Below are 27,950 nucleotides of genomic sequence, written 5' to 3'. Positions count from 1 at the left end.
TTGTAACATTACCAGAGGTGGCAAATCCAGGTCCAGAAAGTAAAAAAAACTGCCACAGTTTGGTATTAGCCCTTAGCTAGCTAGCTAGCTAGCTCCCTAGCAGGCGAGCACCATGGGCTAGCTAGCACACGAGCAGGTAAACGAGCACCATGGGAGCTAGCTAAGGAGCTAGCTAGCTAGCTAAGGGCTAATACCAAACTGTGGCAGGTTTTTTACTTTCTGGACCTGGATTTGCCACATCTGGTAATGTTACAACTTGTTACTTTTGAGTGTTGGACATCAGAGGAGATTTCAACATGATTGCCTGGTTATGTTACACAAGCACACAAAATCATAGTGTGTACACTATTTGTGTGTGTACAAGACAAGAGCAAACCACCAACCACGTGATGGTTACTCCACCGCGGTGTAGTCCAAAATTCCGATTGCAGACATTTAGGCTCCAGGACCACAAACTGGTGACCTTTCTTTCTCATATTGAGGTTGGCACGGAGCCGCGCAGCTCTGTTTGGCCTTGACAGAATTACACCTCACAGCAGCTGGCACCCAGGATGTGGCTGAGAAACTCAGGGACTCTCCAAGACTCCCTGGTGAGTGCAAGTGGGCATGAAGATCGAGGGCATTGAATGAGAAATTCTGTCCTTTCCTTTCATTCTGAAGAGTTCAAGGATGTTTTTTTTCCCCCTGCGAATTTGACATCACTGTTGGTTTTAATGTGAGGTAATATTTACACGTTAATAAAAATTCAAATGTGAGTAAACAGCCACATAAAAACTATCGCAGTGAAGCACTAAACAGCTGAAAAGATAGTTTGAGTAAAATGCTATAATAATGTAGTCATTAAACTTTGGTGAAGATTTAGATTTTATTTAATAAGCCTTTTCAAGTACCCCAAAATAGAAATATTTATTTGTATGAAATCCCAAGATCAGAATACAATGCAGTGGTGCCTTGAGACCCAAGTTTCATTTGAGTAATAATTGATTACGCTTAAAATATTTTCCCATTGAAATGGATGGAAATGCCATGAATACTTTACAGCCTTCCTTCAAAAAAAACGTTTTGGAATGTGCATTTTAATGAGGAAAAACATAATTCCTAATTCTTAAAGTGGAAGTCAATCTTGACAATATGTTCTATGCAGTCCCACTAGTCTAAATACGGCATTCTGGTTAATATTGTGTTAGTGGAAGTTTTTATCAATATCAGAAGGCGGCCATTTTGCCACTTGCTGTCAAGTGAAAATGACAACATAGTTGCTCAGGTCTCAGGTAACAACCAATCACAGCTCAGCTTCAGAAAACAGGTGAGCTGTGATTGGTCATTGCCTGAGCCCTGAGCAACTGTGATGTCATCTTTAGGCGACAGCAAGTGGCAAAATGGCCGCCACCTGAGATGGATAAAGACGGCTGGATTTTGCTTCATAACTCATATTTCCACAAATGTCATATTATTCAGAATGTCACGTTTAGACTAGTGAGGTCACATATAACATATTATTGTCGAGAAATGTTTAAGGTTGACTTCCGCTTTAATAAGAGCATACCGTAATGACAAAATTAGAATCAAAGCTGCTTCTGGTGTGCCCGCTTTGACCGCATAAGGGCAGTATAACACAGAAAGACGGACTAACTGTTCAATGAGTCATCTCACCTTCTATCGGCTCATCAGTACAGCACTAATATGTTTTTCGTCGCAGAGGATAAAGAATACATGACTGTGAGAACTGTTATATATGTATTGTGGTATATGGATGGATGGATGGATGGACTTCTGTGTTGTCATAAAGTGTAAATCTGGCCGTAGTTACTGTTTCTATATATATATATATATATATATATATATATATATGTCCCTCCATCCATTTGAAATAATCCTGTTTAGCTGTCAGTATCGATACAGAATACATGTAATTTGTCCTAGCCTTAAAAAATTTAAAATATATTTTAAAAATAGTTTTGCTCATCTTTGTCCTCTACTCTAGAATACTGTGATAGCCTAGAGTTAAAAATGCTGATATTCAAACTTGTATTTAGCCCTCCCTTGTCTGAACACACGTGTGCAAAAATCCGGTTTTATAATCTGCATAGGGAAATTACATTTCCTCAGGGCTAAAAGTTTGTTACAACAACAAAAAAAATCCACTGGTCACTGTGGTAGTGGAACAGATAAAAGTCACGCTCGCGGCTACATGAGGTGCAGGATTCCGTCTATGTTTTTGCATTGGGCCACGACACCACAGACGGCGAAAACAAAATGTCAGCAGTGACATGACAGCAATGACGGGGTTTTCCTCGGTTATGTGCACAGGGCGGATGTTTTTGGACGCTTAAATGATCGTTCTCAACCGCTAAGCCGCAAACAAAGTATTCAATTATGTTCCTCTCATCCAGGCAAGTACGTTTCAAATCATCTTCACATCATTCCATCCGACCACGGAAGTGAAATAATAATGTATCATATTCGTGTATTAACCTTGACACTTGACTGATGAGGTAACATCCGCAAGTTCAAGGTATTGTGGTTTTAATGTGGAAAAGCACTTGTACAAACAGCAGCCTGTTAAGGTAGGGGGTGTATTTAAGTGGATAACAACTCTTGGGCTTTGCAACTATTGGATGCGGTATTTATTTTACTGGGGTTTTAATATAGGTGAAGAGGAACAAGGGTGCGACAAATCAAAATTTTAAAGGAACAAGTGGACACATTTTATGAGCATTAATGCAGAACTAAAGCGCAATAACATCCTGAGGTATTTATGATATATTTTATCAGTTGCTAGGAATTAGCAATAAAGTTGAGGCTTTTTCGCTTTTCGCCCAGCAGCTGTGGATTTATTGCGCATACATTCTACTTCATGGTATGCCATGTGCATACAACCCAGTCCCAAAATATTGGAACAGTGAAGCTGAAGGATTCATTTTTGCTGCAAGATTATAATGTTTAGATTTGACATCAAAAGAAGTAAATGAGGCAAGAGAGCAATATTTCAGATTTTATTCCCCGTGGTTTGCAGCTGGATCTGATTCACAAATTTGAAGTTGCTTTGAACCCACTCTTTTTTTCACGAGAGTGAAAAAATTCAAACATGTGACCGACAGGTATGTTTTGTTGAAAAGGTGTGTCCAATTTTGGCTGAATAATTTTGAAAAATAATGTAATTGGCATTTTTCCCCCCCTCAATATTGCGATTACAATTGAATTTGCGATCAGTTTTTGCTCTCTTTTCTAACTCAAGCAATAAATTAATCTGTATAAAAAATAAACAAGATCAAATGTATTATATATAAATGTTTTGGTCTTATAGGTTAGGCCAGGGGTGCTGAATACATTGACTGTAAAGGTATTATTGGTAGATAGATAACATGAAACAAACAAAAAAATTCATTCAATAAGTTGAGTTGTGCCGGTGGACCCGATTTTTAGCTCACTGGTAGTGCTCTGCGCTCACAAACCGGAGACATGCTTCTAAAAAAAAAAATACAAACTACAAAAACTTAATTTACTTTATCTAACTTCAATTTGTGTTTTTAACTTACTAAACACTTGACTTGCAGTCTTTCAAGTGATCATTATGACATCTTCATAAAATTCTACCCAACGAGTGTGGCGTAAACATAAATCAACAAGTCATAAATCAGATTACAACAATGAAAACTAATTTGTGGCTTTATCATTTAAACTATTCATGTTTCATGAAACTTTGATATGGAAACGTGGACTGCACATCTTGAGCACTGCACTTATCAACACACAACAAAATGACTGAATAAAATATACATAACCGAGTTGAAGCAAAGGCTGTTCTTTTTGCTTTGAAAATGCAGCCTTTACAATTTAAAAATTGTATTCTATCACATTGTGATGTCAATTGACCCTAGTTATATTCAGTGTTCTCAAATTTCATTGATTTATTTTTTTTTTTATCAATAAATTGACATTTAAACTAATTAAAGGGTTAACAATGTGAAAACCAGAGAGCTGTCTAGGAGTAAAAAAAAACAGCAATTTTCATGCTGAGAAAAGATGAAAAAAACAATCAGCTCCATTGCATGAACATTGACAATAGCCAGTATAACCATTTGGAGAGTCCTGAAAAAGAAAGAAACCACAGGTGTAATATGTAACAGGCAGTTCAACCATGGAAATGAACAGCCGCTGACAACAGAAACATTTTGAGAGCTTTAAAGAAAGACCCTAAAACACCTGTTAGGGACATTAGCGGCAACACACAAGAGGCCCTCATTTGCAAGAATTGTGAAAAGGCCAGTCTGGAATTTTTCCCAAACAGTACAGAGACAAATTAGACTAATGAGTCAAACACCTTTACCACAGTGACGGAAAATTTAACATATGGAGACAGAAAAGATCTGCTAATGACCCCAAAACACACAAGTTCAAGTTTTGATGTCAAACACTAATGTTATTAGTCCACATAAAAAAAAGAATGAGTCTCGCAGGGGAGTGTATATAAATTCAGACGGCAAGTAAAGGATGTCAGTGTGGAAACAAAGACTTTAGGCGCTTATTTCTGTTTACAATGCAGAGCTATGAGCTGCTAGATTAGTGGTCATGGGCATCACTGAATTCCATTCCTGAATTCCTCGCAATTGTGCATTGACACATTTTTTCACTAAAGAGAACTTTTGCAATCCTTCCCCTACAATTTTCCAGAGTTCATTCATTCATGATACACCCCATTTTATCCTGTTTATTTGAATACTTCCAAATAAATGAAAAATAATCCTTCTTAAACTCTCTTTTTTTTTAAGTGGATCTTTTCATGTTCTTCATTCAGATGAAATAATTAGGTATTGTGAGATTTGGTTTCACGTTCCCACTGTGACATTTAAAATAGTGAAGTGACCTGTAGGCTGTTCATGAGACAATGTCCCTGTGTATGCACAACAAAGGAATTGCTAATGTAACCTTGGAAAAAAATTCTAAATGCATGCAGAGACTCACATTTAAAGCAGTTTGTCATGTTTGAATACTTACACAATTTATATTGTGGTTTGAATGTTTACATCGTAATAGTTGTGTGTGGCTTTGAGTCAGAGCCAAAAATGGTCAATGGTTAAGTTTTTATTAAGTATTGAATATCTTTATAAATGCCAGAATATGACATGAGATTGTGACAAAAGCACTACTTTAATTAAACTTCTTAACTCAATTCAACATAGACGCTAGACTAGAAAGACAAATAGGTTAGCTTAATGCAAGCTAGCTAGTACGACAGACGCGGCGTGGATAGATGACACACATGGATTTAAAACTCTGCATTCTTACCCATTGGCAATTGTACGGCAAAGGATCCTCCTGTTTAAAGTAAGTTATTTTAAAAGTTGGGGGGAAAAACCTAAAACCTTTCCATAAATTAACGCGGCTGCGTTAGCGTGTTGGTCGCATACAGCCTTGGTACATCTAGACATGTTTTCAAAAGTCCTATACAACTCCATTTACCACTAGATTTGTCCTTTTTTATTTTTATTATGTGTGTTTTTTGGCAAAAGTTATAACTAGGTAATCTCTTGAAATGTCCTCTGTACTTGACACTTCATGACAAACTCTCACTATGCTCACATGGGCAGGCTGCTGTGGCTTTATGCATGGATGGGAATCCCTGCTTTACTCCCATCTAACCTCTAACCTCAACTTTGTCCTCCCGTCAGCGTATCTAGATCGCGGTTGAAAAGAGCGTGGGAGATAGTTCAGAGAGAAAATCATTGAGGGGAGTCAACTTTGAAGCGGGGGAGATGGAAAGAGAAGGTGGGCAGGTGCTAGCTGGGGAGACGTGCTACAAATGCGGATGCTAACTGATGTTTGTGTGCGTGCGTGTACTGAGTGTGCGCGACAAGAGAATGATGAGACCAGACCAGCGTGAGGGAAAGCTTAGCCGACTGCTAACACAAACAAAAGGGGGGAGCGGACCAAAAAGGGGGGGGGATGCGTGGGCTCGAAAGATGGAGGCAGGATATATTGGTAGAAGAGTGTTTAGTGTCATGATTATGACAAGGATCTACCTCCGACATACTGATGTTGACCAGTATTGACAAGGTCAGGGGTGTGTTTACACAAGAGTCCATTATCAAGTTTCCATATTTTGACCACCCTAACCCGGGAAGACAAACATGATCCGGCTGGGGAAGTTTATGAGAAGGGCTTGGAATCTGGATTTTAGAGACGGTTTACACACTGTTCGTTTGAACTGAAAATCGGTCGTTTAGATGACAATTCTGACAGTTATCAGGCCGATATCCCGCCTTATTGCGTGGTATCAGTACTCGCGACAGAGGTCGATACTGGTATTGCCCGCTTGCGGCCGTTTACCTAGAATTTAGAAAAATTGAAAATGATTAATTTCATGTAATTTTACACAAAAATACTATATTGGGATATACAGGGGTGTGCAAAAGTGGGTATACAGTTACAAAAAGAGAAAGACGTACAATACTTCAAAATACATGTATTTTTTTTTTAAAGATTTAAAAAAAAAAATTGTAATAAGTATTGTGCACATTTTCACACATATATACACATTATTTTCAATGTGTATGTGTGTTTTAGTTGTTGTTTTTTTAATAACGGTATATCTACTTTTGCAACCCCCAGTATAGGACTTTTTAATTATTATTTTAGATGTTTTTATTACAATAAAAAAATAAAAAATGACAGTAGTTTTTTAAAATTGTATTATTATTATTATTTGTAATAAGTATTTGGCACATTTCTTTCATTTTTATAACTATATACCTACTTTTGTACCACCCATATCTGGGTCTTCCTCCAAAATTATCTAGCATTGGGGGGGGGGGGTTCTAGAAAATGTTATGTATCTAAAGTAATAGTGGTATCGGTACTTAGTATCGGTAAATGCTCAAGAGTTGAGTACTAGTAATGCTATCGGTCTGGGGGAAAAAAACTGTATTAAGCATACCCTAACTGTCAGACTTATACCGAACAAAACTTTATACTGTGTTGTTGAATTTGAAAACTGCCCTTTTAAGTACAGCACGTAATATATTTGCCACATAAAGCATTATTTCCATTGTCCAACTTACATAAGTTTAATTGTACGCCAACAAAATATGATCAACAAAAGGTTTGGGATAAGAAGAAAGCCAACGAGTGTTTCTTAACAAAGTGACATCCCCAACTGCTGACCCTCCACGCAAAGTGCAGCATTATCACTTGTTTATGCATTTTGAGAAGGCTTGTCGTCAAACTGCCAAATAAAACATTCCCATTTTCACTCAAGTAAACGCAGCACGGTGTGCGTTTGCATCATTACCATAATTGAGAGTGACTGCGCCGGGTAGCAAGAATGGCACCACCCCCACCTTCAAATTCCTCTTTGACAAATTATGCTAATGAATGAATGAGGACATCGCGGGCCCAGCTCCAGGCTTGTGAACAACCGATTGGGTCAAACAGATCAGATAAGAGACCTGTGTGAGTGTGTGGGCTTTACCGCTGCATATTGATCGGGACTGTTGGCACGCTCACAATCGCAATTTGGGCAGCCGGCCAATCACAACATGACTCTTTTATCTGGGAGACACGCATCCGATCATACCAAAGATGGCGGACTCGGGATTGTGTCTTTTGTCGGCGCACAGCTGCTGTTCTCCTGCTTGTTTAGGACATTTTTGGCCCCCGCTCAGGAGAGCGGCCAGCGAAGGTTACTCCATGTCATTGGAATCCGCGCACAATGGACAAAAAAAAAAAAAACGTTCCTCCTACTACTTTAGCACCAGCATGTGAACCCCTTGACGAGAGCGCAGCTTTGATTGACCCCCACTACGCCGTGTTGGATCCCCAACATCCACACACATCCTCAAACACACACACACAGGAGCGCTTGCGCCGCTTAAATGGCTCCCAGAAGAAGCAATATAAACACAAGTGTTCAATTTGAGGTCATAGTTCAACTGCAGTGCACCGCATTGCTCCTGTACACTCCCCTGTTGTGTTAAACATGGACAATCCATTATAAGATATTCTAACCTAACGTGATTTATAAACTATGTTTTCTGCTCATTGTGTTTAAAATAGCAGTTGTTTCCGCTAACCTGTCTATGGAATTTCAATTTTGTATACGTTAGCATTAAGCTAGTGGAATTTCATTCCATGAAATTGTACATTTTGGTGTTTAAATACACAATGTGCAATTCTCATTTGTTTGATGTGTTAGTTTTAGAGTAATCTTTAACTTGAAGTGACAAAAAGCTTAAAGCAAGCACACTTGGCCACTTTTTTGTAGGAAAGTGCTAGTGAAAGCATGAAAAAGTGCAAAAGAAAACAATAAAATAGAATTTTAAAACATTTAAATTTATTCAAAGCATGTGAGAGGGGTAAAACCGTAAAACTATAATTTGGAGGGGAAAAAAAGGTTATAATTGTGCTGCAAGCTAAAATTTTTAGGACAAGCCTCAGATAGACCCCAGCTCGAGTCAAGTGAACAAATGAAGCAAATAAGGTACTCTAATGCCCTTGCAAGTGGGCAAGGAGAGCCCCAGCACCAATACACTTTCAGTCAAACACTTGCTAGCAGATATAGGCCATGTCATTCACTAAGCCACACCCCTTAAAGGCACACATACAACACTAGTTGTTCTTATAAATTTCGGCAAAACATACGGTTAGCATGCTAGCTAAAACTTTCACATTTAAAAAATGTATTCTTTAAAACTAATTTAAAAAACTGAGTGATATTAAAGTCAATTTTCCAGTCCTTTTATGATTGTTTACTAGGGATGAACAAGCCATGCCTGTTTTCTCAAAGTTCTCCCTTTGTTTACAAGCGTTGCATTCGTAGTTTTTCAAGTACGCGTGACGTCACGACGAAATGATCGAAACTGATTTGCAACTCTCTCTCCCGTTGCCTCGCTCTTTCTGGTTGCCATGGCACCGCCTACCTGAGTCAGTTCAGCGACTATAACTCGCTCCCTGTGCAGCATGTTCAGTCAGCATGCTGGTCCACTTATTTTGGGTCAGCGAGTGGACGGCAGCCCCGGCACGATCGTGAACGGAGTGCGTGGATGGAGAGGGGTTGGGCGCGGGGGGTTACCGTTGCCGCACAAAAGCCGTTTCTCTACCTGCCCTCCTGGCGGTGGTGCGCGGGGGAGCGCGCCTCTAAGCTGATTGGAACCGGAGGATGTGAATACCTCCCCGGGATTAGAGGGTTATTGGCTGAGGAACAATGCTCCGCGGTTCGGCGCGCCATTCCCGGCTTTTGTTGGCGAGGCGGCGGACGCACGGTCCCCGGTCTCCAGACTCCCACCAGTGAGTCCACGCAGCCTCCCAGCTCGGTCTGGTCACCCACCCGGCGTGGATAATATGACTTCCTGGCCATTAACATATGGCAGCGTCCCTCTGTGTCTCCTGCTCATAGTGGCTCTCTGCGCTGGAACCTCCCATTCGGGTTAGTGGAGCGTCATTAGAGTCCAATTATAATTATATATTTGCAATTAACCTACATTCTGTCTCATGGTGTTCCTGTGCAGCATCATTTGAACCCACAGTCATAAGAGTAATTTTTGTTGTGGTGGTAAGGGGGGTGAGGGGCGGAATTATTTTTAATTTAAACTCTGTTTCTTTTACCATGCCATATTTAGCTTTACTTTAATTGTATTTTTCATTTTTTAAATAAATTTAGGCTTTTTGAAAAAATAAATATATGGTGAAATTGATTAAACGTTTATAATAAATTATTTATTTTAACTGATTTTTGTATTGTATTGGATGCTATATTTTTGTAGCAAAATGTGATTGAGAGAGAGAGAGAGAGAAAGAAATGGGGTCTGCTCACTTTTGTTGCGATATTCATAATTGGATGTTTTTGAAGAAACCGAAACCTTACACTGCTACAAGATGAATACATGATGCAATGAACATTTTATATTAGGGATGGGCGAGTACCGATACCCGATGTCATTATCGGGCTGATACCTAACCTTATTTCTAGGTATCGGTACTCGTGATGACCGCTGATATTGTGGCTGTTTTACGACAGAACTAGAAATTAGAAGAACAGAAAATTGCCATTAATTTCATGCAATATTAAGGGAAAAGGATATGGCTCTCTTTAAAATTATCGGACAGTTTTTTTCTTGGAAATTTTACGTATCAAAAGTATTAGTGGTACTGCTACCTTGTATCGGTATCGGTGACTACACAGAAAACAAAACAAGAAACAAGAGGTTACTCCTAGAAAGCTAATACGCTGACGGCAAAAAAAACAAAAAAAAAACAGCCAGACCTCATATTTTCCTGCAAAGCTGGTTTAAAAAATAATAATTTACTGCTGCCAGTTAAATGTTGAGCTAATTGGATCATAATGCCACTTTTGCCACGTTCAGAACAACCTGCAGCTATTCTCTGGCCTACATTCCCCTCTGTGAGCTCACAGGCTCTTGAAAAAAAAAAAAAAGTGATCTCAGCAGATCCTTCAACTGAATGAATCATTAATGCCACCTTTACTCACCCGAGAAATATTACAACTGCATTTGCTTTGCTTTGCGTTAGTGCCTCCTTTACAAACGTGAGTTGATTGACTCATGCGGCCTATTGCAGCACCCGTTCCCACAATTAACTGCTTTCCCACAGCCTGACGCATAGCGAAGTGGCTCGTGAGATGATATCGTAAGTGGTGCTTCCATCATAAAAATGAGATCTTTAAATATCCTGCCAGGATCCACTGCTGCAATACGTGATGACACATGCTACCGATTCATATGCTAATTCGCTCTTTTTCTTCTTTTGTCACCATCTTCCCCCGCAGGTGACAACGTGTGCCCATCTGCTCTGATTACGTCTTGCAAAGAGTGCCTCAGACGTGGACCACAGTGTTCGTGGTGCTTCAAGGAGGTATGGAACCTGTCAAATAAATAAATAAAAATAGCGCACACTTCGAAGTGAGTCTCTGGCATTCCTCGGATGATGCACTTGTTTTGCTTTCATACCATCCGCAGATGTGAGCATGATGTTTAAAGCTGCCCTTGTGTGTATGCGAATGTTTCCATTCCATTTCTATTCTTTCTCACATAGCAGCAGCGGAGGCAAAGCCACATTTGACCCATATGTTTAGTCTAGTCATCGCTGCAATCGTGTGCGTCTGCCTGGGAGTTCTGTCTCATAAAGCGTCCACCCAGGATCACTGCCCGGCCTTGAGGAAGTTACCAAAAAAAAAAAAAAAGGTCCAAACACGACAGGCTGTTTGGGAACTAATACATCTACCAACATACTAGCTAGACTACACCGTCCACACCACGTGAACCTTGACCTTTTCTAGCATCACCGGGTAGTGCTCACTGACGGGTTCAAGTATTTAAACACACATTGTCATTGAGAAAAAGTTCTTCAAATGGACGCATGCTCAGCACGTCTAAATAAATCAGCGTCCGCAATGTCAGCTTAACATTGAGCACAGCTATTATTATTCATGCATGCAAAGTCCTGCTGGTCAGTGAATTTACAATTACAAGTCAGTTCATTAAGATCTCTAACTAAGCTTTTTTTTTTTTTAATACAACTATAATGTAATATATGTGTGGAACTTGTTAGAGTTCGACTGTGGCCCTTCCTAGCAATTAATTCTCTCAACTTCGACTTCAAATTTTACGAGTTGATTTATAGTGATATATTTTTTTCAAATGTGACAAAGTAAGGAAAGAAATGGTCCAAAATGCTTACATGACTGCTGTTCTTCCACTATGTTTGTTTGGCTCCTTCACTCTGACCAAAAGAGCAAAGGCCACTAATCCATTCCAAAGCTACAAGGCATTAAACTGCTGCTTTGTTAGGTCTGATGACTGTTATGGTGGTCAAATTATATAGCAAGCACAGAAAAGTCCATCACATCTTACAAGAAAGGAACCTTAAACATAAGAATTTTTAGGGGACTTATCACAGGTCCATGTTCCTATTTCATTGCAAACTGTTTTCCTGATTCTTATTCAAGATATTCGATTTTACTATTACTATTTGACTTCAGGATTTTCTGGAGGGAACGGGTGCTGGCCATCGCTGCGATCTACAGGTGAACCTGCTCAAAAGAGGCTGCGGACCGGAGTTTATAGAGAAATCGGACGTCAAAGTGGACGTAAACACCACCGTCAGTAGTACGCAAGTGTCCCCGCGAGACATCAGCGTCACACTCACACCAGGTAGGCTGAAGCTAGATTTAAATATCATATACAGTGTTGTCAACTAAATGAAATTGATGGATTTCTTGAACTTGTGGCCGTCCACCTAATAAACACCATGCCCCAATTAGTCACCATGTGGGTTATCCACATAAGATGAACAATCACCAACCTTAAATAGATTGCTAATTTTTTCTGTCACACATTGCATTTGGTGTACAAAAAATACTCTAGCATAATTAATTCTTCTTCACTGGTGCTCTTGGTATTTGTTTTTACTTTGCTCGTTGTTTCTATTTATTACCCTAATGTACTGTTTTGAATATTGGTAGTGTGACAATTCATCTTGATGAATAAACATACGCTCTCTATCTATCCATCTAGCTAGGTAGCTAGCACAATAGCTAACTAACAAGCTATCTCTCTCTCTCTCTATCTCTCTCTTTCTCTCTCTCTCTCTCTCCCTCCCTCCATCCAGCACAATAGCTATCCATCTAGCACAATATCTATCTATCCATCTTTGCTAGCTAGTTAGCAAGCTCCCTAGCTAGCACAATAGCTAACTAACGAGCCAGCTCTCTCCCTCTCTCTCTTACTTTCACCAGGATATGTGAAAAATTTCTTACCTTGTACCACTCAAAACCAAGTAACCAACACATTATTTTCCTTACTGGTCTGCTTTTTTATTGCTCAGTCATGTTGGTATTTGCTAGGTAGGAGTTAATTGAAGGGTTTACCCCCCCCCCCCCCCTCTCCTTCCATCCATCTCCCCAATAGAGTATTTATTGATGCATATCCCATTAGCAGTTGAGTAAATAAACTCTCAAAACTCTCATGTGAAGATGAACTGTTGATATCCCTTCTTGTGTGTCAACGTGTGTGCTATAGGTTCAGAGGCTAGCTTCATTGTTGCTGTAAAGCAGCTGCCGCGGTATCCGGTGGATCTTTACTACCTGGTAGACGTATCCGCATCCATGCAAGAAAATCTCGATCACGTAAGTGTTTCAACTACCTGAGCCTTTATGGACATGAATCATATGAGAAAGACCTTCATGGGGGTTTTAAGAATTACCGCTGAGATTAATTTTTGCCTCCACAATAAGAGCTCTAAATGTCTTTCTTAACCAAAACAGTTTTCTAATCATTTCAGACAGGATATGAATATTTGAATCCGGCATGCTCTATTAAATTAATTCCCTCTTTCATTCATTTTGAACTTTTGACTGAAATGGGCCTTAAAGTAAAGAGTGAAGAGATTCAAAAGAATATTTAACGAGTCAAAAGAAGCAGAGTGTGAAGGCTGGGGCATGTAGAAAGTATAAATATATAAGCACGTTTTCAGGATGTAAATAAACCTTGCCCTCATCACGTATGCATTTCTTACCTCACATTTTCCTCTGCCCACTTCACAGCTCAAGACGGTGGGTGTAGCTCTGTCTCTGCGTATGACGGAGTACTCCTCAGACCTTTGGCTCGGTTTCGGCTCCTTTGTGGACAAGCCGGTGTCGCCTTACATTAACGTGCATCCAACCAAGATCAACAACCCCTGCAGGTTCGAAAAAATCATTTGATGATTGGAGTAGCATATTAAAATAATATTCCAACAGGTGTCTTGAAATAGTCTCTAACATATTTCACGGCAGCCTGTGCAAAGCGTGTGAAATTTTGTTTTGATAGCAGTAATTCACGTACAAGAGAAGTTAGCTTGTGCTCATTTGTACATAAATGGAAGAGTACAAGTAAAACTTAATATGGGGTTTCTGCCTCTCTAGTAAATAATGACATGAACTTGTAATGTACCTATCAACAGGATGATTGCTAGTGAACATATAGACTAATATATTAATATTCACATTAAGACTAATTACCATACCTATGAATAAATCAAAGCGAGAGATACAAGTTATAGTAATGTGAAATGAGATGTTAGAGATGACGAGGAGGATATTAGTGCCTCATGGGAAAATACCCCCAGTAGTCGAGTTCTATGGAAGGGCAGCATAACTAAAAGATGATTCAGGTCACAAGCCCGAGCCAGACATTTTTCATCAAAAAAAGAAGGTTCGACATCTGCTCTGAGGTATAAATAGATATAAATACGTACTGTATATCATGAAGATGAGACGAAGCCTAATAGCTGAAGTCCCTGCCTTTCAGTCTGCTTTTGAAGATTCTGGGAAGCACGAGTAGATCTGAGGGAAAAAAAAGTTCAAGTGGCATGATTAGGCACTAAGAGCTCTCTTAGATAAGATGTTGAGGAAAGGTGAAGCCATGATCGCCAGCCAATCACAGAGCACATATCGACAAATGTTTTGGAAGGCAGGAGTCGAGATTCAAACCCGCAACCTTAGAACTGTGAGGCAGCCATACTCACTAACTTAATTGCATATATATTTTTAGACCAAAGCAGGAAGACAACTAACAAACTGAAGTCTGGGAATTTGCCATATGACTCAGTGTGACTTTGCATTTTTGGATTCACCATTGTTCTGTGTGGGAGACACAAACAAGAGGCTTTTGACTGTGAATGCGACAATCAATAACGGTTTCTGTATCGGGCTTTTTCCACCAGCGACTACGAGATCCGCTGCCGTCCCGCCCACGGCTTCCATCACGTCTTAAGCATGACTGGAAATATGAGCGAGTTCACACGTGTGATCAAACGCCAACGCATCTCGGGTAACATGGATACACCTGAGGGAGGCCTGGACGCAATGCTGCAAGCTACTGTGTGCCAGGTTTGTGAGTCCTAGATACCTCCTCCAAGGCATCCTTGTGGGGTTGTTGTTGGATTATCAGTTTTTATATGTCCACCCGATTTATATTAACAGTAGACATTGTTAAGAATCCACACAATGCCGACCTAAAAAAAAAATAAATCTTTAGAATTGTCAAATTGTATCCATCCAGCTGGAGCTGACAGGGTAAAGTTAAAAAAAGAAAAAAAAGAAAGTTTTTTTGTTTTGTTTTTGGTCAACCAGAGAACCAGAGTAGAAGAAAAGACAAACTTTTTGCTGTTGTTGCCATATTAGGAAAAAAAAGTGTAATTGTACATCCACTACAGTAGGTGGCAGTGACGCTCTCATTGTCAGCGCATGCACAAAGCGTATTAGTTCTTCTGCTGAAGTGTAGGCTACTCACTGATCTGAATATATTACTGGATAGCGGATACGCCAAGACTTGTGAAGCCGCGAGGCCGCCATATTGCTCCTCCCAAGAAACGTTTCTCAGCATACGATCCTACACATTTACAGTATCGAAATTGGAGAACATTTGAGATGGCACACTTTACAACTTGCCTTAAATACATGTATAAATTATATGCTTAATGATGGATGGATGTTTACAGGAGGAAACGTTTATATTTTATATTAAAGGATTATTACCGTAATTCAACAAAAGATGTCTCTGCCAAATCTAATATTGGGGTCTAAGAAACCGAGTGATAAAAGAAAAAGGCGGTCTTCAAAGCAGCACATACTGTCCACGTGTTATTTTTCTTATATGTTTCTATTTTTTTTTTACTTGTTAAAAAATAGTGAACACCCCGCCCCTGGTCCTATACTAACTGCCTACGAGCTGTATATTTCTAATCTGTACGTATACCGTATAGTTTATACAGTAGTCTGCTCGCGAGATGGGAGGAACAAGATGGCCGCCCTGTCGCTTCAACAGCTTGCACTGGCATGTATGGGCTATCGGCTATCCAGTCATATATTCAGATCAGTGAGGCTAGTTTACAGCAATTTTATAGACAAATGATATTATTTATAATCGAGGCAGCGAGTTGGGGGCACAAAATATTTTTTTCTTTTAAGAAAAAAATTATTGAGAAGCACTGCTTTAACATGAAAATTGCCATTAAACGCTCATCAGATTAGTTTGTAATTTGTTGTGATTATCTAAACTTGTAATACAGTTAGTTTCCGCCTCAGCTCTTAAAACTGGTCAAAAGTAACCCAAATTGTAGGATGGCTAACCCAGCACTGGGTCAAAAATGAACAGAGCCACTGCTGGGTTATTTATATGCAGCGAGTGTGTTAAAATAAACACAACATTTTTTTTATTAATGTATATAAATTTGTTAGATTGCCACTGCTGTTCCAGGTTTAAAACCTTCCAGCACGTCTCTGACTACATTTGTTTACCTTTTAATTTCAACTTTAATTACCGGTGTTGGAACCCACTTATTTTTAATAGTTCAATAAATATGAGCCAGTAAAAATTTCAATGGTTAAAGGGAGCCCTTTCTTGCGGTAGAATAGTGGCTTTCTGACTCAGCGTCAGATAGCATCACTGGAATCCCAAGAAATGACGGCCATGACTGTGACTGACACACTCTCACAGTGGCAGTAAGTTTACACGTTGACTGCAGGGGGGCTTTGAGTCATGCCATGCAGGGGGGCCTGAGTAACCAGACTGCAGGGAAACACCACGGCACTCATGGCTCCACAAATAGACTCTCCATTATGTCATGCCTATCTTATTAGCTTGCTGACTTTCGTTAAATATACACACAGACCCCCTTTTCTCCCACAGTCTATGACACAGACATAAACAGGGGGGGTTGTGACTAGTGGGAGATTTTTTTTTTCCTTGAGAGCTAAAAGAGCTCAGAGTGTGATGTTTGAAATTGGAGTATCTTACCACATGTGTTATGTTATGTACTTACATTTTCCACATTACTCTTTATGTTGTGTTGCTGACAAGTGAGCTCGAGAGAAATTAATGGGCGAATACATACAGTACACCACCTTGAAAACATACCGTGTAAATTTGAAAAAAAAATAAAATATTCTGTGTACAATTGAAAATAATAAATATGAATTCAATAGGTTTTTTTTATTGCAACAATTACTGTGGCGAATTGTACACACCACAAAATCTAAGAAATTATTTCAAAAATGTCAATATCTATGTCATGCTAACAACAAAAGTGGCAATAAAAATACATTCCTCACCTTCAGCTGACTCCACTTCAAATTCTTTCTTTCCCGACAACTCCACCAAATTATGCAGAAATGGTTGAAGTAGTTTCAGTGCAATTCTGCAAACAAAAACAACATTACAATGATGAAAATGCAGCCTTTCTGCCGGAGGGAAAGTATGCGGATTTTATTGCCACTTACCTTTGTCTCCATTTCAGAGAGCTGTGGGTTGGCGTCCGGAGGCCAAACGTCTGTTGCTCCTGATGACCGACCAGCCTTCTCACCTCGCCTTGGACAGCCGACTGGCAGGAATTGTCATTCCGCACGATGGCCGGTGCCACCTGGAAAATAACGTCTACACGGGGAGCACCAGGATGGTGAGAAGATGATTAAGTGCACTTCATATCGGTTTTAAAACAAATTGACGTTGACTCTCTTGACATTCTACCTTAGGACCATCCAAGTTTGGGCCAGTTGTTTGACAAACTGCTGGAAAACCACATTTACTCCATATTTGCTGTGGAGAAACAACAGTACCAGTGGTACGAGGTAATATTCAGGTCACAAAAAGCATCAAACACATTTAAATATATATATTTTTAATAGTGTTCCATAACTTGCACTTACTATTCGGTGTGTACTGTAGCTTATATGGTAGTCTTCTCCATCATTAGTCACCAGGTGAATGAGTGCAAAGTGCTTACCACTGGAGGAGGGGGGGGGGGGTTATTAAGGTAACAGTAAAGACTGTTAATGTGTCCCTTACATCATAAAAATAACTCACATAAGAATTTTCAAACTGCCACTAATAACAAGTGGTGGAAATGTAACAAAACACAAATACTTAGATACTCTTTTTTTTTTTTTTACTTTCACTCCCTACATTTGAAAACAGACATCTCTACTCTGTTGCCTATTTTGTCAAAATGTTACAGTTTTTAGCCTCGACGGTTGATGACACAACCTTAAAAAAGATCTTGGGGGATTTAGTTATTGGTTTTGGAAGTATTGAAGAGAAATGTTATACAGTAGATGTTGACTACTGAACCCTAAAAAACACGAGGTTATGGTGCTCAAAAATACTCTGCCAATTATGAAGAAAGAACATTCAAAAGTCTACATTTTCAGTTGTTAGCATTAGCTAATTTTAGCTATCTTTGCTAGTTTTTATGGCATAAAGGTTGAAACGTTGCTAACTAGCTAGCTAGCAAGCTAGGTTCTTGGGTGGCTTTTTTTGTCAGAGAAGAGGTGTTGTTTTTTTGTTTTTTACATATCTCTGTACAGTACTTTTTACTTAAGGAGTTGACTTTCATTTTTACAAGTTACAAGAACAGAATGTGAGTACGTTTCCCACCTGTGCTGAAAACTAAAATGTTGTTTTGGATAGGTTGTGATACAAGTGTTTCTGCAATATGTTCTACCTGTAGGAGTTAGTGCGGTTGCTACCTGGCTCCTACCTGGGGAAAATAGGCTTCTTCCAGTCTCCAAACCTCATCGATCTAGTTGTGGACTCCTATAAGGTACACTCTACTTATTTTATTTTTCTACACTTCCCTCTCTTCTCTGTGTTCAAACTTCCAATGACAATAAAAGGACCAGGTTGGAAAAGAGACCGCAGCAGTGTGACTATTTAAACAGACTAGTGCGTGCGTGTGTGTGTAATTGTGCATTTATGTTTGTGTGTGACTGGTGGTTTGTTCATTTAGCTGCAGTCTGGCCTATAATCTCACTTCCAGCACAGCACTTCATTGTTTGGTTCAAGAATTGTCCGAATCCACAGATCTGGGTGCACGCTCGCACACACACACAAGCAGCTGAATTTGAACAGAAGCGGCTATTGTAATAGCCATCGGACCGCCCCTCAAGTTCATCGTCTAATTCCATTTTTATTTTTATTTTCTATTTCTAGAGCTTGTTGACAGAAGTGACATTATCTGTGTCAGTGGATGACAAGGCATTCAGCAGGTACTGGACGTCCGTGTCCCCCATCTGTCCTGAAGGTGCAACTTTAAAAGAGCAGAGCTGCTTGGGGGTGCAACCTAATCAGACGGTAAAGCTGTAAACACTAGCACAGTAGAGTTTCAATTGTCATTCAGATTCTTATTTAGTAGTACTAGAATGCTTTCAACACACATACACATCATGAAAGATTGGGAAAATAATCCAAGTTGAGCGGATTAGACTAAACGCTGTATTAAATGCACACACACACACACACACACACACAAAAAAAAAATCCCTTGTGATTTCATTACTTGTTTGTTTGAAATATGGGTATTTGGAAATAAGCCATTTTGTACCTGCTTAGAATATACTGCCAAACTGCAGAATTGTTTAACATTATTACACAGTCCTATGGGAAAAAAATTGAGTGACATTCACAGTTATGCTAACCAATGTCTTTGTTTTGTCCTTTTGCTTTCTTTTCACTACATAATCTCCTCATGAGTCTCCTTTCCTCCCACTGATTCATGCCTCAGTAGTTCAGACCTTTAATCCACGGATGGAGAAAATGAATTATGGAAAGTACCCACTCGTTATCAGCATAGCGATAAAAATAAAATGAAATATGTGCATACTTTTCCACACTAATTAATATCAACAGTGTACGCCTATTAAATGACTTTGATAAGTGAAGACAAAATGTTTCCTTTGCAGGAGTCTCATTGGCAAACGTGCTGCATTTTCTTTTTAAAATTTGCTTTAAAGTTGAACTTAATGTCCCCTTTATCAAGACTCAAACCTTTTCAACTCGCACACATAAAAGCTTAACAGACGATGGCATTTCAATAGCCTTCAGCTTCTAAATGTCCTTATCAACTGGGGCAACAAAGATGCTATTTTTGGCTCAACCTCACTTTCCCCCCCTTAAGCCTTCTACATTTAGGGGAAAAGCGGCCAACAATGAAGGAAAGAAACTCTGGGAAGGTTACAAATTTCACTAATCCCACTAGTCATACATTTGTCTCCCACAGCCTTACAAACAACACAACATAATTTAAAGCCACTGTAATGTAATGTAAAAAATGTATCTTCGAATTTTGACACTGTAAAAACCCGGAGCTACTAGCTCACCAGCTAACAGCCTTGTGGAGGAAAGCGAAATTTCTATCTTACCCACTAGCTCACAAGCTAACAGCCTTCCGGGGGAAAATTAGTGGCTGGAGCTAGCTCACAAGCTAACAGCCTTCTGGAGGAAAGCTAGCTCACACGCTAACAGCCTTCTAGAGGAAAGCTAGTGGATGGAGCTAACTCACCAGCTAGCTCACGAGGTAACAGCCTTCTGAAGGAAAGCTAGTGGCTGGAGCTAGCTCACCAGCTAACAGCCTCTTGATAGGCGGTGGGCTCGTCCTCACTTGGACAAAGAGACTTTTCGGCGAAATTTAACCACTAGGGTGGCACATCATTTTCAGCTAGTGGCTCACATGCTTCAGTTCATTTGAGCGCATACTTCCTGCTAGTTATATATCCACAATTCTTTGTATACCAGCACATTATGGTAGCCTAAATAACATAAAATAAATAGCACTTGGAAATGTAAAAAATGACACTGAGCTGTTTTGGTATTGTGGCATTTTAGTGGGTTGTAAGCTTGTCTAGCTGATTAGCTAGCTAGCTAGCTAGCAAGTTAGCCAGCGAGAAATTGGCCAATTACCGTATTTGGTATGTTAGCAAAAGTTTCAAAATGCATGAAACACACTTTCCAAATGAAACCAAGATCACTTAATTGACAAGTTATTCATTTTTGAATTTTGTAAATGAGGGGCAATTAACATCTTTGTTGACATTTTTTTTCATCGCAAAAATCTTCAATTGTCTTAATTCTTCAGATATTTTCATGAAACGTTCACATAATGTTTTTTTGCAGCCTGATCTGCCCATTCCAATGGTCATTTACATGATTCGTCATTAGTTTGTCAATTCTGGCTGATCTACCGGTAATTACAGGAATTTATTTAAACGTCCCGAAAAATAACGATTTTCCAAGGGGTATCGCTGTCACTCGGTCAAAGACATGAATGCTAGATGCTAGCCTACCTACTAACAGATTAACTTGCACCTACGCCAGATGTGAACCAATGATGAACTTAATTTGTCCATGTGGTCCAGACTCAAAAACCACACTCCTGCTGATACGTTTTTTTTTTTTTTTTACCTAACACAGGTCTACTTCAACATCACCATTGGCCTGCACTCCTGTCCTGACCACGGTGCAGATGAAGACATTCAAGTGATGGTTCGCCCCGTGGGCTACAACGAATCCACCACTGTTCGGATCCACTCAAAATGTCAGTGTGGTTGTGGGTCAACAGGACACTGCCACGAGAGCGGCCGGTCACCATGTGCGGGGAATATACATAGCACCGGTCGGGAGCAGAAACCACATCGGGGACTTGTTAATGAATCAAACTGGAATTGCAGAGCGGAAGGCTCAAATGTGGACTGTAGCGGCCGTGGAGTGTGTGAATGCGGGAGGTGTGTGTGTGAGAACAGTAGACTTGGCACAATCTATGGGAAATACTGCGAGAGTGATGACTTCTCCTGTTCTTATAAAGACGGGCTGCCGTGTGGGGGTACGTTTTTGATAGATACCCTTAATTCTAAATACAGAACTGCACGTTAAAAATCAATACTTATACAAACATTTGTAAAAATGGTCTTCCTTCTGTTTGTTTCCATCAGGACGAGGCATGTGTGTGTTGGGTGAATGTGTGTGCGAGGACAACTGGACAGGTGATAGCTGCAGTTGTCCCGTATCCACGGCGACCTGCCAATCACCTGATGGCTCGCTGTGCAGTGGACGAGGCACGTGTGTGTGCGGCCAGTGTGTGTGTGACAATCACAGATACTCCGGAGACCTCTGCGAGAGATGTCCTGCTTGTCAAAGCTCCTGCCAATCCAACTGGTACTTGATTTTGTTTGCTACCACAAAGCATGATGGGTAACTGCCTGTATGTTCACGCAGCCGTCTCTTTCAGGAAGTGTGTCGACTGTCACATGGCTCATGGTCTCAAACAACATGAGGCGGGACACTGCAACCGCACTTGCGATTCAGACGTCGTTTACATCAGTGATATGATGTCAGGTACAGCTCTTTTGGCTAATGTTATTGTTTGGCATTTCCAATTCCACATTAGTAAGGGGCTATGGCTAGCCATTTTAGCATCTATGCTATATTAATTATGACTGTGAAAGGTAGTATGTTTTATGGAACATGTAATGAGCATATGAAGAAGTTCTACTGGCCGGCTATTTCCTGCTAATAGTTTTAGCCACTGTGGTGTTCAATGGATATTGAATAAATGCTCAAATGGCTTGCCACAAGGGGGCAGTATATTACCAGAAAGATTGCATCTATATAATTGCATTTGTGGAATATGAATTAAACAGCAAAATCCACCACTTTTCATCCATCTCAGGTGGCGGCCATTTTGTCACTTGTAGTCGACTGAAAATTGTTGCTCGAGGAACAACCAATCCCGGCTCAGCTTGCGATCGTCACATGACCAGACTCAGAAAACAGCTGTGCTGTGATTGGTCGTTACCTGAGCAACTTGTCGATGTCATCTTCAGTTGACAGCAAGTGACAAAATGGCCGCCCCCTGAGATGGATAAAAACGAGTGGATATGCTGCTAATTCATATTCCAGAAACACAATATTAATCAGAATAACGTACTTAGACTAGAGGGGACACATACTATATATATTTATACACAACAAATTAGCCTACTGTTTTGATTTTAACGACGATGTTTACACATAAATTATCTATTATCTTTCTGTCAAACAGGGAGCAAGTGGATTCAATGCATGTACATGAGTAGTGACAACTGTCGCTATTGGTTTCAAACAAGCTCAGAGTCTGGACGGAACCAGCTTCACATTAGCACAAGAGCAGGTACACACAAACACATGTACACAAACACAACAACACACAAGCACGTGCCCTCACTCCAGCAATACTACTATCGCAGGTCAACTGCACCCTGGTGCATTTGAGTCAGCAAGCCTGCCGTCAGTGTTGCAGCTGTATTTTACATTTGCCTCCGCTTCCCACCTCTTTTTCTCGACTCACTTTACAAAAACACGCACGCACGCGTGCGCAATTTGAACTACACACGCTCGGGTTTACACTTTCACACACGTTGCACATCCAAGTGTTACAGTTCATCCCCGCTGCAGTTTTGGAACAAAACTGCTCATTGTGCATTTTCCCTCCATCGGCCCTTATCCCCTCAACCCGACGGGACACTGCTGACGCCTACTCCTCCCGGGTAGAGCCGGAGCCAGGTCTCCATGGCAACCCTGTTCCTAAATGTCTTTGGGCTCTTTGTTTTGGGCCGTGAGGCTGTCATCTACACATGGTCCCAGCAGAGACACGGCTAATAGCCAACTATTCAGAGCGCGCTTTGCGTGCATGTGCGTATCGTCCTTTCTGCAACGCGGTACAGTCAACCTGCACAAATTTACAATTCGCCTGTTTTAGATTCTAAAAACTTTATCGCCTACGAGGAAATTCAGGCGCATTTATTAACTCATTTACTGCCATAAATTCATTTAAAAAAACAAAAAGTTAAAAATTAAAGGCAAGAGGCGAATCAATTTTTTTAATTGTTATTAATCGCATGACTTCACTAGTTAACTCACGATTAATCACAATTTTTACATCTGTTTTAAATGTACAATAAAAAAAATTCTAGGTTTTCATAATCTTGTTAACAAAAGTGGATTTTTTTTTTTAACTTATAGAAATAGTTCAAATTAATTGTTGAAGTTTATAACCGTCAATGGCAGTGAATGAATAAAAAAAAAGGATTATTAAAAATTTGGGGCATCAAGCGATTAAAGTTTTTAATCGTAATTAATTGCATGATTTCACGAGTTAACTTGCGATTAATCACAAATTTAATATCTGTTCTAAATGTACAGTAAAAAAAATTTCAAGGTTTCATACAATTGTTAACAAAAGTGGGGGAAAAAATTAAACTAATAGAAATAGTTAAAATAATTTTTTGACATTTATAGCCGTCAATGGAGGTGAATGAGTTAACAAAGTTTAAGACATAAATATGTATTCAATTAAGAATTCAACTTTGAATGACACCTGTGTCCACAGAATGTGCCAGTAGAGGTCGGCTGATTGGGACCTTCCTAAGTGTGAGCGCACTGACGGTTCTGTGCGGGCTGGTGGTTGTGGCCGTGTCCAGGCTGCTTCTGCAAAAACGAGGCTGGACGCCAGGAGATGCCCGTAAGGATGGAGAATATAACTGCACTGGCAAGGTAAGCTCACCATGAGGGGTTAACACAACCTGACATTGTACTTCTTCTGTCCGGATTTGAGCGAGGCAACAGACTTGCGTACATCTGTCTTTTACATTTCCGCTTGCCTCCCAGCTTTAGTAAACACAGTGTTGGGATACGCAACCTCGTGTGATTTACGGAACTGCTGAGAAAATGGAGGGGGAGCGTGTCAACGTTGTTTTGGTCTTCTTTGACTTACACTAGTTCACAAAAAAATGGCACGTTCGCTTACTTCTCTTAATGTTTGTGGTGTATTCAAAAAGACCAGCACAGCAGTCACATAACAAAAATTGCAGATGTTTTGTTGCAATACCAAGACTGAACTGTGGGAGGCAGCAAACTAAACAGGGTATCCAGACTGTCAGAAATTACAAGGCAGAAGAAAAAGTAATAGTACTAGTAATAGTTTCCCCCAGTGCTTTATATAAGCCTGGCTGGCCGCACTAGTCGACTATATGCATTAGCATAACAAGACGTTACTAGTGAGGCAAAATTGTGCACTAGTGTACATATGCACACTACTAGTATTAGTTACAATGCATTAGTTGCAGAATTGGGAACATGTCATTGTTCTACTAGTGTGTAGAAATGTTATACAGTAGAGGAAGACAGTAGTGAGGGTTTACAACCTGTGGCTCTTTTGTCCCTCTTCTGTGGCTCGCTGTGGATCTCTAAAAAAAATTGTAGAAGTAATTTTTTTTTTTTTTACATATTTATTTAATTTTTACATACAATATAATTTCAATGAATTAACAATTAGATTTTAAAAAAAAATTGTCCAAACAGAAAGTCCAAGTTGTCTAAAAAAGAGACGAAAGGTAGATGAAAAAGTTTTTTTAAATACCTTAAAATGTCCAAAAAGTAACCATGAAATGTCCAAAAAGGAAGAAGGAAAATATAGTATTACCATAAAATGTACACAAAATTGCAGCAACAAAAAAGTCAGAAAATTCTTCTCTTTTTTTTTTTTTTTAAACAAAAATGAAAATGTTCAAAAAAGTAACTCAAAAATGTCTACAAACAAAAGAAGAAATCCCATAATATGTGCATAAAATTGCCAAAAATGTCAGAAGTTTCAGAAAAGTCTAAAAATGTATGAAAAACTAAGTATTACCATAAAATGTACACAAAATTGCAGCAACAAAAAAGTCAGAAAATTCTTCTCTTTTTTTTTTTTAAACAAAAATGAAAATGTTCAAAAAAGTAACTCAAAAATGTCTACAAACAAAAGAAGAAATCCCATAATATGTGCATAAAATTGCCAAAAATGTCAGAAGTTTCAGAAAACTCTAAAAATGTATGAAAAACTAAGTCTGGCAAATTTAAAATAAATAAATACATAAATAATAATAATCTTAAAAACAGAAGACGAAAGCTCGAAGAAAATGAATCTCAAAGTATTGGATGCATATTTTCTGTTATGGAGCAGCTCTAATTAGTTCTTAAGCCCTCGGTAGATTAAACTAACACCAACACAGTGTTTCGTTCATCAAAATGTTCAAAGGTTTTGCGGCTCCAGACACATTTTTGGTTATTTATTTGGCTTAAAAATGGCTCTTTTGACAGTAAAGGTTGCTGACCCCTGACATAGTCGATAAAGAGCAGCCACGTTTGTTATACACGTTCGTGTATGTAACCTGTATTTTCCCAATCACCCTTCAGGAATTATCCTACATCCCAACAAGCAACGACAAGACGGTAACTTACAGACGAGATCGACCGCCTGACCACTCGGTGGAGATGACCGTTCACGTCAAGATGCCCCTTGGTGAACCCTGGCAGTGATTTGGTTTGGGGGGCAACGGGACACATTCTATTGTGATGAGTTAGACAAGACTTTGGGGACTAAGATGGCCAGTACAGTATTTTGGTTATCCCAGCAAAAAAGAAAAGAAAAGAGCACAAGCCCTCCAAACTCCCTGTGTTGTAGCACTAAGTCTTCTACAAAAGTGATCATGCAGTCATTACCACTCTAATTTATGCGTGTTTGTTTGTATGTGTGCGTGAGGGCTTCTATTCAAGTTGAAAGCGCTCCAAATATTATGGCTCGGACAGACTGCCCCCTTGTGGCCAATTTGAGGTACGACTTTTTTTCCAACGTTAATGCTGTTTGGGTTAATTTATAACGTGTACTTGTGACTATTATTTTCTATTTAGTGTTAAGTATTTGTTTTTCATTGATTCATATTGTATTTGTAGAGGTTACATTGTTTAACGGATCAACTACATTGTCCCCCCCCCCTCCCCTATCAGAGGTGTTTCATGTGATTTTAAGTTGTCAATCTGTTTAGACTTGCACTTATTTTGCATTATACTACTGAGGTCTCCCTTCATTACAGGGCATGGGAGCTTTTCAGTGGGATTGAAATAACATTTTTATGCTACATTTGGGCATTAAGGGTGCGGTAACAAATCCACTGGAATAATAATAAAAGTGTAACATTCACCGGGAATTATATCATCACAGGCATGAACATGTGACCTCAAATAAGAAGTGCGCTTGCTGTATGTTGGCCATCTGCCACAACCAACTGAACTGGACTGATGACTTTTTACTTTTGATTACTTGGTACATACCCAAGCTAAGCTCGAAAGGTACTGAGATCCAAAGTGGAAGAGTTCTTCCACTCCTCTCATCCTGCACTAAATGACTTTCCAGTCCTTTTCCTTTCGTGATTTTAATTTGAGGCGTTGATGTTTACTGCAATAGCTGCTTTATCTTTTTTTTGCCCTGTTAAGCCAGGAACTATTTATTGTAATGTATTTTCTTGAGATCTAAGTGAGTCAACTTGAATTGCAATGTTGGTTTCTGTCAAAAAAAGAAAAAGTCAAAGATCAGCAATAAGTGAATCATCTCATTGAAGTAACAGCAGCACTTCTGTTTCTGTGACTTGATGTGTAGCATGTCTTTCTATCACAATAAAAGATTTTTCAAAAGTGTAGTTACTAGTTTATATGTGTACAATGTGGCGAGAAAAATATAATCGTTTTGCTGTAAATGCATGTTTGTGATCTGAACACGTGCTGGAGAGCAAAACCCTAAGTACTACTGTCTAAAATGTTTCACAGGTTATTTATGTACATTCTGCCATCTAGTGGAAGTACATTGAATCGCTTTACGTCACTACGAGGAAAGATACATTATTTGTATAGAAGAAATCATTTTCAGGACAATTCAGTGGAATTCAGTAATTTCCCACGACACAGGGAATCAGTAATTGATCAACTAAAACGATGTCAAAATTAGTCTCTTTGTTACATTAAAGTAGGTTATACTTAAATGAAACAAAGAGACTAATCCAGAGTTGTAGTTTAATGAGTTGACTGTTTATTGGCGTGTTTTGGTTGTACAGAATGCATAATAGTCCATTGTTACAAATGTGCTGCCTAACGAGAAAAGTGCGTTTGACCCGTTTTATTGACACCAGTGAGACAAGATAAATATTACGACATCTCTTTTGTAACCACGCGCTCGTGAACTAAGAAAAAAAATAAGCCCAGCTATACAAACGTAGCACATAAAAGCGTAATTGTGATGAATAAATTAAACACATAAATGAAACCAATGAAGCA

General features: G+C 39.4%; 2 protein-coding genes across 4 annotated transcripts in view; one reads left to right on the top strand and one right to left on the bottom strand.

The window, feature by feature from the left end:
- Positions 1 to 20,407, bottom strand: part of tmem196 (transmembrane protein 196) — a 31,410-nt gene extending 11,003 nt beyond the window's left edge. Inside the window, exons 1-7 of one of the 3 annotated variants that reach the window (XM_077549359.1) lie at positions 20,332 to 20,407; positions 17,702 to 17,780; positions 17,523 to 17,591; positions 17,276 to 17,429; positions 17,108 to 17,193; positions 14,251 to 14,338; positions 13,531 to 13,692 (exon numbers count right to left, since the gene is read on the bottom strand). The gene's annotated coding sequence lies outside the window, so the exon portion shown is untranslated. Of the gene's footprint in view, positions 1 to 13,530; positions 13,693 to 14,250; positions 14,339 to 15,287; positions 15,387 to 17,107; positions 17,194 to 17,275; positions 17,430 to 17,522; positions 17,592 to 17,701; positions 17,781 to 20,191 lie in introns of those variants that run through there. The other 2 variants (XM_077549358.1, XM_077549360.1) reach the window with 2 other exon arrangements.
- Positions 8,948 to 27,319, top strand: itgb8 (integrin, beta 8). Its single transcript, XM_077549356.1, has 16 exons — positions 8,948 to 9,424; positions 10,784 to 10,869; positions 11,996 to 12,167; positions 13,035 to 13,141; positions 13,559 to 13,698; positions 14,719 to 14,884; positions 17,293 to 17,451; positions 17,528 to 17,623; positions 18,502 to 18,594; positions 18,984 to 19,124; positions 21,240 to 21,648; positions 21,758 to 21,980; positions 22,054 to 22,160; positions 22,867 to 22,974; positions 24,193 to 24,356; positions 26,040 to 27,319. The coding sequence occupies exons 1-16, from the start codon at positions 9,340 to 9,342 to the stop codon at positions 26,160 to 26,162; spliced, it is 2,379 nt and encodes a 792-aa protein (XP_077405482.1). The 5' UTR covers positions 8,948 to 9,339; the 3' UTR covers positions 26,163 to 27,319.
- The last annotated feature ends 631 nt before the right edge of the window (positions 27,320 to 27,950 follow it).

This window comes from Vanacampus margaritifer, chromosome 17 (genome assembly GCF_051991255.1).
Source record: "Vanacampus margaritifer isolate UIUO_Vmar chromosome 17, RoL_Vmar_1.0, whole genome shotgun sequence".
Taxonomy (NCBI): domain Eukaryota; kingdom Metazoa; phylum Chordata; class Actinopteri; order Syngnathiformes; family Syngnathidae; genus Vanacampus; species Vanacampus margaritifer.
Note: the sequence above shows the minus strand (reverse complement) of the source record. Positions and strands in the feature narration are given on the sequence as shown.

Bases quoted from the DNA above. Each gene is read 5' to 3' on its own strand.
- itgb8 (XM_077549356.1), top strand. From the start codon at position 9,340: ATGACTTCCTGGCCATTAACATATGGCAGCGTCCCTCTGTGTCTCCTG. The intron at 17,624-18,501 runs GTAATATTCAGG...TTCTACCTGTAG, and splicing joins AACAGTACCAGTGGTACGAG to GAGTTAGTGCGGTTGCTACC. The intron at 21,981-22,053 runs GTACTTGATTTT...CGTCTCTTTCAG, and splicing joins AGCTCCTGCCAATCCAACTG to GAAGTGTGTCGACTGTCACA.